The 12,191-nt window shown below is 49.2% G+C and overlaps 1 protein-coding gene across 2 annotated transcripts in view; it reads right to left on the bottom strand.

The window, feature by feature from the left end:
- DGCR2 (DiGeorge syndrome critical region gene 2) overlaps window positions 1-12,191 on the bottom strand; it is a 72,438-nt gene that overhangs the window by 20,101 nt on the left and 40,146 nt on the right. For both annotated transcript variants that reach the window (XM_032603371.1, XM_032603372.1), the window contains exons 3-5: window positions 3,152-3,277; window positions 2,222-2,432; window positions 393-469 (exon numbers count right to left, since the gene is read on the bottom strand). In XM_032603371.1, coding sequence (XP_032459262.1) covers window positions 393-469; window positions 2,222-2,432; window positions 3,152-3,277 — 414 coding nt within the window. The remainder of the gene's footprint in view (window positions 1-392; window positions 470-2,221; window positions 2,433-3,151; window positions 3,278-12,191) is intronic.

Below are 12,191 nucleotides of genomic sequence, written 5' to 3'. Positions count from 1 at the left end.
TTTGGACCCTAACTCTGACCTTCCCTGTTCTAGGAAGCCTGTCCCTCCCTCTCTGGCCTGAGTTCATGTCCGCTGCACACTCTGCTCATTTTTATGCTCCAATTAAAGTTGTGGACTTTGAAACGAGGGTGGACAGTCTAGAAATGGCCAAGGCAGAAGCCACCACAGGTTCCGGAGGAGGCCAAGCCCCACCTGGGTCTGGCGAAAGGGCCTGACAGGGGCTGGGCCATCACAGCCTCCCCGGGTCTGGGGCCCAATCCTCCACACAGCACCGCACCGGGCACCCAGGTGGGAGAAGGTTGGAGTGGAGAGCTTGGCAATAGTCGCCCTTGTCAGGATGACACCCCCAGGTTCAAGCCCAACAACTCTTCTGAAGGACCAGGAAGCCTTACCTTTGAATGCCACCTCCCAGTGACCTTCTAAGGAGCGGTTCCGGCCAGTGATGACGTACTGGTAGCCGACCCACAACCTGCAGGAAGACAGATCGCAGGAGACCTCAGTGGGACAGGGGGAAGCAGGCACCACTGTGTGCATGTTTTTTTTTTTTAAAAAAAAAAACTTATTTATTTATTTATTTTTGGCTGCATTGGGTCTTCGTTGCTGTGTGCAGGCTTTCTGTAGTTGCAGAAAGCAGGGGCTACTCTTCATTCCAGTGCGCAGGCTTCTCGTTGTGGTGGCTTCTCTTGTTGCAGAGCACAGGCTCTAGGTGCGAGGGCTTCAGTAGTTGTGGCACGGGGGCTCAGCAGTTGTGGCTCACAGACTCTAGAGCACAGGCTCAGTAGTTGTGGCACATGGGCTTAGCTGCTTCACGGCATGTGGGATCTTCCCGGGCCAGGGCTCGAACCTGTGTCCCCTGCATTGGTAGGTGACTTCTTAACCACTGTGCCACCAGGGAAGTCCCTGAATGTGTGCATTTTTAATAGTTACATTGACCTTTAAAATATTGAGCTTCAAAGGCATTAATGATTTTTGAAAGTTTTGATACTTAGTTTTAATAAAATGCATTAAAATTCTAAATAATAAACTCACTAGTCAGCAAAAGTTTTTATCTCGGGTGACTCCTGCCAAGACTCTTCTTATTAGCTGAACCAATAAAGCTTTTACATTCTAAGTAAAATCAACCTAGTTCTTGGTGGACACAAACCTGTGAATACACTAAAACCAAAGAGTAGTATGCTCTGAGGGGTGAGTTTTATGGCATGTGAATTACACCTCAATAAAAGACAACCCCTATGAGCACACACTGCCTCCCTTGGAGCCTCCCACCCAGCAGGTGCTCCCAACCGCAGCCTCCCAGCTCTGGAGATGTCCATCAGTGGGTCCCCAGCTGCCATGGGTGCCACTCTGCCCCTCCAGCCCCCACCATGCATGTGCCCATCCTGAGGGCACATTCCCACCCCTCCCTTTTCCAAGGACTCAGCCACCCAGCGAGCTGGGAGTTATCTTTCTCACTCTGGTCATTTGCCAAGCTCACAGGGCATAACGGTGGAGCCTCCACCTGCCATGGTCACTGCGTTCCTATGGCAGTGTGGCAGCCTTTGCCATCGTGCGGAGGGAGCACCGGCAGTATGGTGACCCTGTGATCCACTGCTGGCCCCGGCAGTGTGGAAGGGTCCTCAGCACACATCTGATCCCAGAACAAAGCCCCCTGAATGCTGGGCCTGGGAGAGGCCGGCAGTTGGCCAGTTTCCACACTTGTTCTCTGATGCTGTGGAGCCTGGGGGTCTAGGCCAGGTCCGGAGCCAGACTGCCTTGGTTGGAACCTGGCACGCCCCAGTTAATACGTGCCCTGGTCACCACCCTGGGCCCTGTGGTGTCTGGGGGACTGAACGAGTGGGCCCATGGAAGGTACTGAGCATGGGCCTGGCAGAGCCCACTTTCTCAGAAGGATCGCCCCACCTACCTGCATGGCCTGCGAACCAGGCCTACGAAGCCCCAAGTGGAGCAGCCCCTCCTGACACAGGCCCAGACCCCCTGCAGTTGCAGCAGAACCCACACAGGGGGACCAACGAAAAGGACTGGCCCAAGGTGACACAAGGTGGCAGCCCATCCCTGCCCCTCTGAGAGACCCTGCCCCGTCGCAACACCTACCCTAAACCCCCATCTCCATTTGCTTCCAGGGGGCGGGGCTGCTGCGGGCTGCCAGAGGCCACGCCCTGGAGGCCATCATGCTAGGCAGGCCTTGGCACCCCACAGGCCCCGGACCCCACCCCGGACTCACTTGTGCTGATCCTGCCACGCGAAGCTCCGCTCGGGCTGGTCCCATTCCTGGGTCAGGACGAAGCGCAGCTCCTGGTCAGTGGAGAAGGTGGCGAGGGACCCATTCACGCGCTGGCAGGTCTGTGCGGCATCCCAGTAGTTCTCCCCGCTCAGGTAGACTCGGTAGCAGCTGGCCGTGCCCTCGTAGTGGTGCCACCCTGTTGGGCACTTCCCTAGGAAACATGAAGGACGGCGGGGAGTTGTCCCCCAAGTTAGCATCCTCACTCCAAAATGCAATTGTATATGCTGCATCTAAGCAGCTCAGAAACCACCCAAGAAGGGGGAAGCTGAGGCTCAACAGGGGAGCTCTGCCTCCAAGACCATGAGCCTCCCAGTTGTATGAGGCTGTAGCCGCTGGGCAGTCAAGACCAGCCGCTGAGTTCGCTGAGTAAAGTGGCTGATGAGCCGGTAGACCTCCTCAGGCTGGCAGTGTGAGCATTCCCACTACATCACCACACCTAAGCATGTCTACTCAGAAGGGGGTTTCAGCTGTGGTTTTTCTGCCTTTCAATTTTCCTTAAATTTATTCTGCTCTTCTAAACTCCTAATATTGTAGAGAGTTCATTAAATAACTAGTTATTTTTAAAAATTTTTAAATGGAGGGAGAGCCTGCTTCTCCACCTACAAAAGGGTGGGTACAGTTCAGCCCCCAAAGGTAATAACCATCTCTTAAAAAAAAAAGCAGCCTGGTTCCAGAGCCTGGGTTCAGGTCATGGCTTCCTCACTCGGGCTGGGTGGCTTTGGGCAGGTCATTGTGCAGCTTCACCCATCAAAGGAGGCCTGAAGGGCTATTTTTAGGCGGACACCCCGGCACAGCCAAGTGGCATGGGAGAGCCAGGGACCACGTGGGGGGTGAGCCTTTGTTCATGAACAGGGCAGGTCTGCAACTTACTGCTGAAGCGGACGGGCTGCGCCACATTCATGGCATGGAAGTGCGTGGGGTCGCCGCCTCGAGCCCGCCCCGGCCTCGGATCCACAGCCTCCTTCCCATGGTAAGGACGCGCCTCCCCGATCACTTCTGAAAGCAGAAAGAGAGTGGCTGTCAACACTGCTCATGAGGGCCAGACGCCAAGTGAACGCCGGTACAGTCAGATGGTGGGGGGGTTGGGAGGGCAGGGAGGAGGAAGCACAGATTCCATCTATTCAGGTTTTCTTTAGAACTCTAAAACGTGCCGTTCATGCCAAATGGGTTACATGAGCTTCTTGCTGAAATTACGCCTGGGCAGTCTTCATTTTTCATTATGACTACGAAACGGGGACTCTCAGTTGCATTTTCTAACAGGCTACTGTGGGCACATCACAGGGTCACCCACTCCTGCTTAACACCCTCCTGCATCCCTGGCCCCAGGGGGTTCTCTGCAGAGCCCAGGCTGCTCCCCCACTGACCTGGAGCCTCCCCTCTTAGTTGTGTGTGGCCCTCTCTGTCTGCTTGCCCCTCTCTCAGCCTCAAGGCCAGAGTCAGGGCACCTGGCACAGGCCCTCGTGTGCAGCAGGCCTGGAGCATGGTTAAAGTGTGACCAGAAAGCTCAGGGTGAGGAAGAATGCTAGCTTTATGTGTGGTGGTCCAAGAGTAATTCGCAGGTCTGAGAGAGGAGACCCAGAGAAGTGAGGAGATTTACCCAAGGCAGGAGAGAGCCAGGGGCTATGTTTCCGAGGGGCCTCTGCGCTCTGCCTGCTGGGGGGCGCCTGGTGGAGGATACCAGTACAGGGTCAGCACAGGCGATGAACTTGGTCTGCACGACTTTGCAGACACAACAGACATCTGCCTGCAGCTGGCTCAACAACCTCAGGCCAGGTGGGGTGGGGGGGTGGGTGGTGGGTGGTGGGTGGAGTGTGGCCCAGGAGGGGCGTGGCGCATGCCAAGGTGGGGCGATGGGCGTGGTGGGGGCGTGGCATGGCAACGGGCGGTCCCCACCTCTCCCACCTGCGGGCAGGGGCAGAGGACCTTAGTTCCCCAGCAGGGATCGAACTGGGCCCTGGCAGTGAAAGGAGACCGCCAGGGAATTCCTTGACACTTTTTATTTAATAAATCATCTTTATTTTTTCCCATTATAAAATAACACATATTCAATGTAAAATATTTGAGAAATACAAAAGTTTGAAAAGACGAAACAGATAAACTGTACTATTCTAGAGGTTGCTGCCCTTCCAATCTCTCCTTTCTACACAAATCCTTAAACTATTGGGATCACATCAAGCACTATTTTATGATTTGCTTTGCAAGCTGAAGACTATAAACAGCTTTCCATATTCTTGAGTGAAGATCACTTTCAATGGCTGCTCAGCATCTGTGAATCGATTTCTTTAATTACCACAACTCCTAAGGTTCCAAGCTGGAGCTGCCTGCATTTTCTAATTTTTGTAGAAGAAGCACATGTGCGTCCTTCTGAGACCCTAGCAGCTTTGTCCCTCTTCCATTAACTACTCAGTAGAGTATTTCCTCGGAGTTTCCATAGTCCCTTCCCAGGCAGGTGATGGGATCAGCTTGCCAATCACTCTAACACATAAAATGTGTTCCCAGTGCCTGAGATAAGTTGGACCCCAGGCAAAGACCTAGAGGAGAAGCTGCCCTCTTCAAACACTGCCCTGGGGTGGGACGGCTTCAGCTCTCTGGGACTGGGGTGCCTCATGCACACGTCTGGGAACCACCACTTCCCGCTCCCCGGAGGAGACAATGCAAAGCCCCTGCCTCTGTCCCTCCAGGGCGCCAGGCAGAGGAGTGGGCAGATCCCCACTGGGCTGAGGGATAAGGAGGGAGGGGAGCAGAGCCCTCCCAGGCAGAGGGCGCAGCCTGGGCAAAGGCCAAAACCGGGCATGCCTGAGACAAGCTTGAAGACCAGCTTGGGTGTAGCTGAAGCATATTTCGCTACGCCTGCACTTCACACCTCCTTTCTGCCTGCTCTTCACACCTCCCTTCTGCCTACTCAAACGAGCAAGACCTGTGGTTCCACTTGGTCTTGGCCTCTTCCCCAGACCAAGCACAGCACCTGGGCACCTGGTATATAACCGGTCAAACTGCTCACAGAGGGACGAGGAATCTAGGGCAGAGGGGAGAGAAAGAAAAGGACCGGTTCTGCCGGGGCACCGAACACCAGGTGGCCAGGATGCGGCCTGCAGTGAAGCCATCTGCAGCCCGGGGAGGGGGTTGGGGGGCAGGTGAAACAGCACAGTAAAGTAACCAGAAAGCCTGGTGGCGGTGGAGGACGCTGCTCTGTGATGAGCAGGCTTCTCTGTGGTTCAGGCAGCAATTCTGAGCCTTCCTCTCTACTCCATTTTCCTTCATATCCAAACGCCCACATCCATCCCCTCATCACTCATTATTCAGCGTCCATTACATGCTGCCACCGAAACCCACCAACAGACACAGGCCCCCTGAGTGTCCTGGGGGCCAGAAGCAAGAGGTGAGGGTGGCTGGGGAAGGCAGAGTTCACTGGATCAGCAGTCTTACAGCACTCTTAGGACCACCTCTGACAATAAGGAGTTTTCTCTGAGCCCCACAGCACGGCGGCCAACTGGAGGGTGTGCGGCCAGCCCGAGTGCGGGTTTCAGGGTGCAGATGCCCCAGAGCAGCTCTAGGCACTGTCCCAGGCACCCGGCAGCAGGTGGCCCTGACCCCTTAGTGGGAGGTCTCACTCTCACTCCCTCTGGTGGGGACGGGGATGAGTCCAAGCCTGGAACCCAACCTGAGTCCAGCCCTGACGTCTCCGAAGGAGTGCTCCTCTCTCTTCAGATGTCCGTCCCCGGACTTCAGAATGGGAGCCCAAGGAGGAGACCCGGCTGAAACGCTACTGAAAATCTGAGGAAGAGGGAATGTCTGAGATGGGGAGGCAGGCAAGGCCGTGACAGACCTGCTTCAGAGCAGAAGTGTCCCGCCTCAGGACCCTCGTGTGCCCTTGGAGATCAGGGCAACAAGAGCTGGAGGCCTCGAGTCCAACGGGGAATCTGAGTCAGTAGTCAGGGCAGGCAGTGTCCTGCTTGCTGCTCCCAACAGCAAGTGGCCGGAAAAGAAGATGATGTGCAAATAAAGGACAAAATGTGAGTGATTCTAATTTGTGTTTCCAGAAACTTAAAACTTGTCCAGATGAGCCTGTAACGTCTCCGAATGAGGGAGAGGGCAGGACAGACTGGAGCCTCTTCGGTGCTCTGAGCTGTCGGGACACATGTCACTGTCCTATTTCACACCAAACAGGTTTAGAATCATGGTCAAAAATCAAATGTCTCTAAGTTAACCAATACTTGCTAACCAACGCAGGATTTCTAAAACCAGAGAGCCAGGAAATACAGTTACTAATAGCATTTCCGTTACGCTGAACACGTTCTTTAAACTGATTCTCTTTCCCCACAGCTGGGGCCAGTGATGTCGCTCAGGGGGATCTCACTGGGCTAAAGGTTGATGGTTTGGGGGAGCCCCAGGGACCACCATCTCTGTCTCTGTTCCATCAGGGACATGCCAACATGAGCACTCTGTCTTCCCATTTTATACCCATGTGAACAGTATATGCGGTACACAGAGATTAACTGCAAAAACACAGCCCTATAAGTTTCAAGTTCCAAATCTGCCTCCCTCCTGCGGCTCCTATAGGTCCATGAATGTCTCAGGGCACAAGTTCACAGAAGGGACATTTTACCTTCTGCTACTGCCTGGGACAGGAGCTGAAGCCACCAGTCCCAGGCACACTCCACCTGCGGCCACGGCTCTCAGATGCCAGGAGTGCTGTGGCAGAAGCAGACTGACCTGAGTGGGGCTCCTCCCTCAAGGTCTTCTCAATTCTTAGGTATGTACATCACAGGATGAAATAGAAATCCTGCCTCCCCTCCCCAGCCCCTGCTCCTAATCCCATTTCCCACAGAAAATTCTTCAGATAGTTTTTAAATTATTTTTTCTTACTTCTTCTGGTAGTTTAAAAAGAATTACTTATTTTTACTTATTTCTTCTGTTATGTCTATATTTCCGAATAATAGGTTTACCTTGCTATTTCTAGTGGTCTCAATTGTAAGTGTTACCCACTGACTTAAGGTCAGGCAGGTACAGGCTTATTATTAGCTCACATACACTCTTACCTTCCCAACAGAGTAGCATCAATTTCAAAACTAAAGTCAGTAGAATAATGTAATAATGTAAGTATTCTTCACTTGTGAACCAAATAGCATACTAAGGTTATTTCAATCCTCTAACAACTTTCTTTTTTCCTGGAGTTAATATTTGCATCAGTTTTAAATTTTTCTTAGCTTTCTGTATATAAACCATTGATTTTTTCATTTACTACAGCAGATAACAAAGGCTAACAGTAAAAATTTTAAACACTCAGAACACTGTGTCAGAGCCACCCGGCTCCACTTTGTTTCCTGGAATCCCTGCCTACCTTCCAGCTCCAGGCTGAATGGGCCGCTCTCTGGGCTGGGGCTTGGCTGTGATCCTCGGGTCCACTTTGCTACCCTCCTGCACTGGGACCCTGTTTCCTGGACCCCAGGTCATCTTCTTTCTTGCTTAACCCTCTCCTTTTACAAGATCACATCTTTCTAAGAAAGGGTATAGCCACATTTATGAGTCTATTCATATCTACAATTTCTTTATTTTATCCTCATATATCATTGACTTCTCTGGGTATAAAAATCCCAGATTAATAACATTTTTGAAGCTTCTCGTTAAAGATATCAGATTGAACAAACACAACTTGTTCTCTGAAACCCATTAAAACAACAGTAATGGGATTTTATTTTATTATTATTATTTTTGGCTCCCCTGTGCGGCATGTAGAACTTCCCCAACCAGGGATCAAACCCATGCCCCTGCAGTGGAAGCACTGAGTCTTAAGCACTGGACTGCCAGGGAAGTCCAGTAACAGGATTTTTAAAAAGGCAGTCACTAGGACAAACAGAACAGTTAAGAGAATGACAAAGTTCTAAAAACTGGAAAACAGGACTTCCCTGGTGGCGCAGTCGTTAAGAATCCACCTGCCAATGCAGGGGATACGGGTTCGAGCCCTGGTCCGAGAAGATCCCACATGCCGCGGAGCAACTAAAAGCCTGTGTGCCACAACTACCGAGCCTGCACTCTAGAGCCCGTGCTCCACAACAAGAGAAGCCACCGCAATGAGAAGCCCGCACACCACATTGAAGAGTAGACCCTGCTCCCCGCAACTAGAGGAAGCCTGCGTGCAGCAATGAAGACCCAACACAGCCAAAAATAAATAAATAAATTTATTTAAAAAAACAACAACTGGAAAACACAAGGACAAGTGATAACGTAGAGAAGGTGACCACATGTCCTAAGATGCCTGGTTATGCCCGCTGTCCCAGTATACCATCCAGTTTAGCATTTGTCAGTCTCAAAATTGTCTTATTTTAGAAGTAAATCACTCCAAATTTATTTGAGCCTAGAAAGCTAAATCCTAGGCCAGCAGCTGGGCAAAGTAAAGAATTTGCAAACTATATACATTGACCCTTAGACCCAGCAATCCGACATTTAAGAATTTACACTGATGATACATCTCCAAAACCCCCTCCAAAACAAAAAAGTCCCCCCATAACCCCGCATATGCACAAGGTTACTTACTGTGACATTATTTTTAATAGCAAACTAATGAGGACAACCTAAAGGCCCACACATAGGAGACTGGCTAAATAAAATACGGTACATTCCTAAGATGGAGAGCAATATAACAGTAAGAAAGAATTTTTTTTAAAAAAACGTTATGAATTAATACAGAGTTATTTTAAGGATATTCTACTGAATTAAAAAAGAAAAAAAATCAGGGCAAAAAGTACACACAGTAAGACACATTTTTTATGTAAGAAAGGGTAAAGAAAAAGAAACAAGTAGTAAAATATACACATATTTGCTTATTTTTGTAATCAAAAAAATGCCCAAAACTCAGAAAAGATAGGCCAGAAACCAATCAAGCTAGTGGCCTATTGGATATGGTGGAAACAGGTAAAGGGAAATAGAACTTCTAAGTGTATGTTTTTATACAGTTACAAGTTTTGAATCTTGCTAATGTTTTACATATTCTAAAAAAAAAATCAGTTAATCTTGTGGATACACTAAAGCCCATGAAATTGTACACTTTAAAGGGATGAATTTTATGGTACATGATTTATATCTCAATTAAAAAATAAATGAAGATGAGGAGGCAAAGTCCTAAAACTGAATGCAAACATTCAGACGTTAACACATCACACAGAAGAAAAACAGGAATGAATCCGGTGGCTTCTGACTAGACAATGACTGTACCCCCTCAGTGCAACACAGTCTAACATCATAAAGAACTGAGAAGAAATCCTAGAATTTAGTTAGGAGGTTTGTTCTTGGCTGTGGTACAAGAGCAGTATTTCCAAAACTCTTTATGTGTACTTTAGAATTGGCCAAATGAGTACATATACAGATGGTGCTGGGAACCAGGGTTTGTTCTTATGGGAAAGGGAGGTACAAATATGAGATGGGGGAGGAGAGGAGGAAGTCTAGATTAGAATCGGAGGTACAGCAAATACGAACTCATGATTTAAAAAAAACGTTTTCTGGGGCTTCCCTGGTGGCGCAGTGGTTGAGTCTTCCTGCCAATGCAGGGGACAAGGGTTCGAGCCCTGGTCTGGGAAGATCCCACATGCCATGGAGCAACTAAGTCCATGCGCCACAACTACTGAGCCTGTGCTCTAGAGCCCGCAAGCCACAACTGCCCACATGCTGCAACTACTGAAGCCTGCGCGCCTAGAGCCCGTGCTCCGCAACAAGAAGCCACCCCAGTGAGAAGCCCACGCACCGCAACAGAAGAGTAGCCCCCGCTCACCTCAACTAGAGAAAGCCTGCACGCAGCAATGAAGACCCAACGCAGCTAAAAATAAATGAATAAATTTATAAAACATAAATAAATGATAAATAAATAAATAAAAAGTCTGGGGACACCTCTTGACTAAAGGACAGAGCAAGATGGCAAGAAAATACAACATGTAACCTTTGACTAAATCCTGGACTTAAAAGTTTAAAAAACCTGTAAGTGACACTTTTGTGACCATTGAAAAAAATTTCAATATGGACTATATATAAGATAATAGTGTTATAGTAAGTTTCTTGCATGTGAAAATTGTACTGTGGTTACAGAGTGGATTGATCTCATTCTCAGAAGATGCTGAATATTTAGGGGTAAATATCATATCTGTAATACAGTCTCAAAGGGTTCAGAAAAAAATGTACATAGAGAAAGCAACTGTAGCAAAATGCTAATGGTTGATGAATCCAAGTAAGGGCTACAGGAGCGTTCACTGCACTATTCACTGCACTACTCTCAAGCCTTTTCTGGAGACATGAAATTTCTCGTATTAAATCAGGGAGAAGGCAGGGACTTCCCTGGTGGCGCAGTGGTTGAGAGTCCGCCTGCCAAGCAGGGGACACAGGTTCGATCCCTGGTCTGGGAAGATCCCACATACCGCAAAGCAACTAAGCGCATGTGCCACAACTACTGAGCTTGCACTCTAGACCCCGTGTGCCACAACTACTGAAGCCCGCGTACCTAGAGCTCATGCTCCACAACAAGAGAAGCCATGACAATGAGAAGCCTGCGCACCGCAACAAAGAGTAGCTGCCGCTCACCACAACTAGAGAAAGCCCGTGCACAGCAATGAAGACCCAATGCAGCCAAAAATAAATTAATTAATTTTTTAAAAAATCAGGGAGAAGGCAGTCCACACACCCAGCTCCCAACCCCTGCATGGTGTGCTCAGGAAACCTGCCCCTCCTTCACCCTAGCAGAACATGGGGGATTTACTAAAAAAGTAAAACAGGGGGTCTCTGGTATGGGGGATACCAGTTCAGCTGAAAGTCATGGTTCTTTATTTAAGGAGGGAATGGCAGACTCCCAGCCCCTCTTCCTCCACTAAGCTCCTCCTTTATTATGTTTAGGTAGTTTCCTTCTATTCCTAGCTTGTTGAGTGTTTCACCATGAAAGAATGTTTAATTTGGCCAAATGCTCTTCCTGCATCAAGAAGATCATGTGTTTTTTCCTACATTCTACTAGTGTGGTATATTACACATTTTAGTTTTTTGAACCACCCTTGCATTCCAAGAATAAATCCATTTGATCATGGTGTGTAAGCCTATTAATGTACTGTTAAATTCTGTTCGCTGGTATCGTGTTCAGGATTTTTGCATCAATGTTCATGGCATATTAGTTTGCAGTTTTCTTTTGGGAGGTTATGTGTTTCTACAAATTTGTCCATGTCATTTATGTTTCTAATTTGTTGGCATATAATTCTCCACAGTACTTTTTTTTTTTCTTTAAAGATTTTTTTTTTGATGTGGACCATTTTTAAAAAAAATCTTTACTGAATTTGTTACAATATTGCTTCTGTTTTGGTTTTTTTTGGCCACGAGGCATGTGGGAACCCAGCTCCCCCACCAGGGATCGAACCCACACCCCCTGTATTGGAAGACGAAGTCTTTTTTTTTTTTTTTTTTTCCGGTACGCGGGCCTCTCACTGTTGTGGCCTCTCCCGTTGCGGAGCACAGGTTCTGGACGCGCAGGCTCAGCGGCCATGGCTCACGGGCCCAGCCGTTCCGCGGCATGTGGATCTTCCCGGACCGGGCACGAACCCATGTCCCCTGCATCAGCAGGCGGACCTCTCAACCACTGAGCCACCAGGGAAGCCCGGAAGACGAAGTCTTAACCACTGGACCACCAGGGAAGTCCCCCACAGTACTCTCTTATAATCCTTTTTGTTTCTGTAAAATTGATAGTAATGTCCCAACTTTCATTTGTTTTTTTTTTTTTTTTGGCTGCGTCAGGTCTTAGCTGCGGCACGTGGGATCTTTGTTGAGGCATATGGGATCTTTCATTGCCACGCAGGCTTCTCTCCAGTTGTGGCATGCGGGTTTTCTCTCTCTAGCTGTGGCACGCAGGCTCCAGAGTTGTGGGGCTCTGCAATTTGCGGCAGGTGGG

Source organism: Phocoena sinus, chromosome 14, assembly GCF_008692025.1.
Source record: "Phocoena sinus isolate mPhoSin1 chromosome 14, mPhoSin1.pri, whole genome shotgun sequence".
NCBI classification, from domain to species: domain Eukaryota; kingdom Metazoa; phylum Chordata; class Mammalia; order Artiodactyla; family Phocoenidae; genus Phocoena; species Phocoena sinus.
Note: the sequence above shows the minus strand (reverse complement) of the source record. Positions and strands in the feature narration are given on the sequence as shown.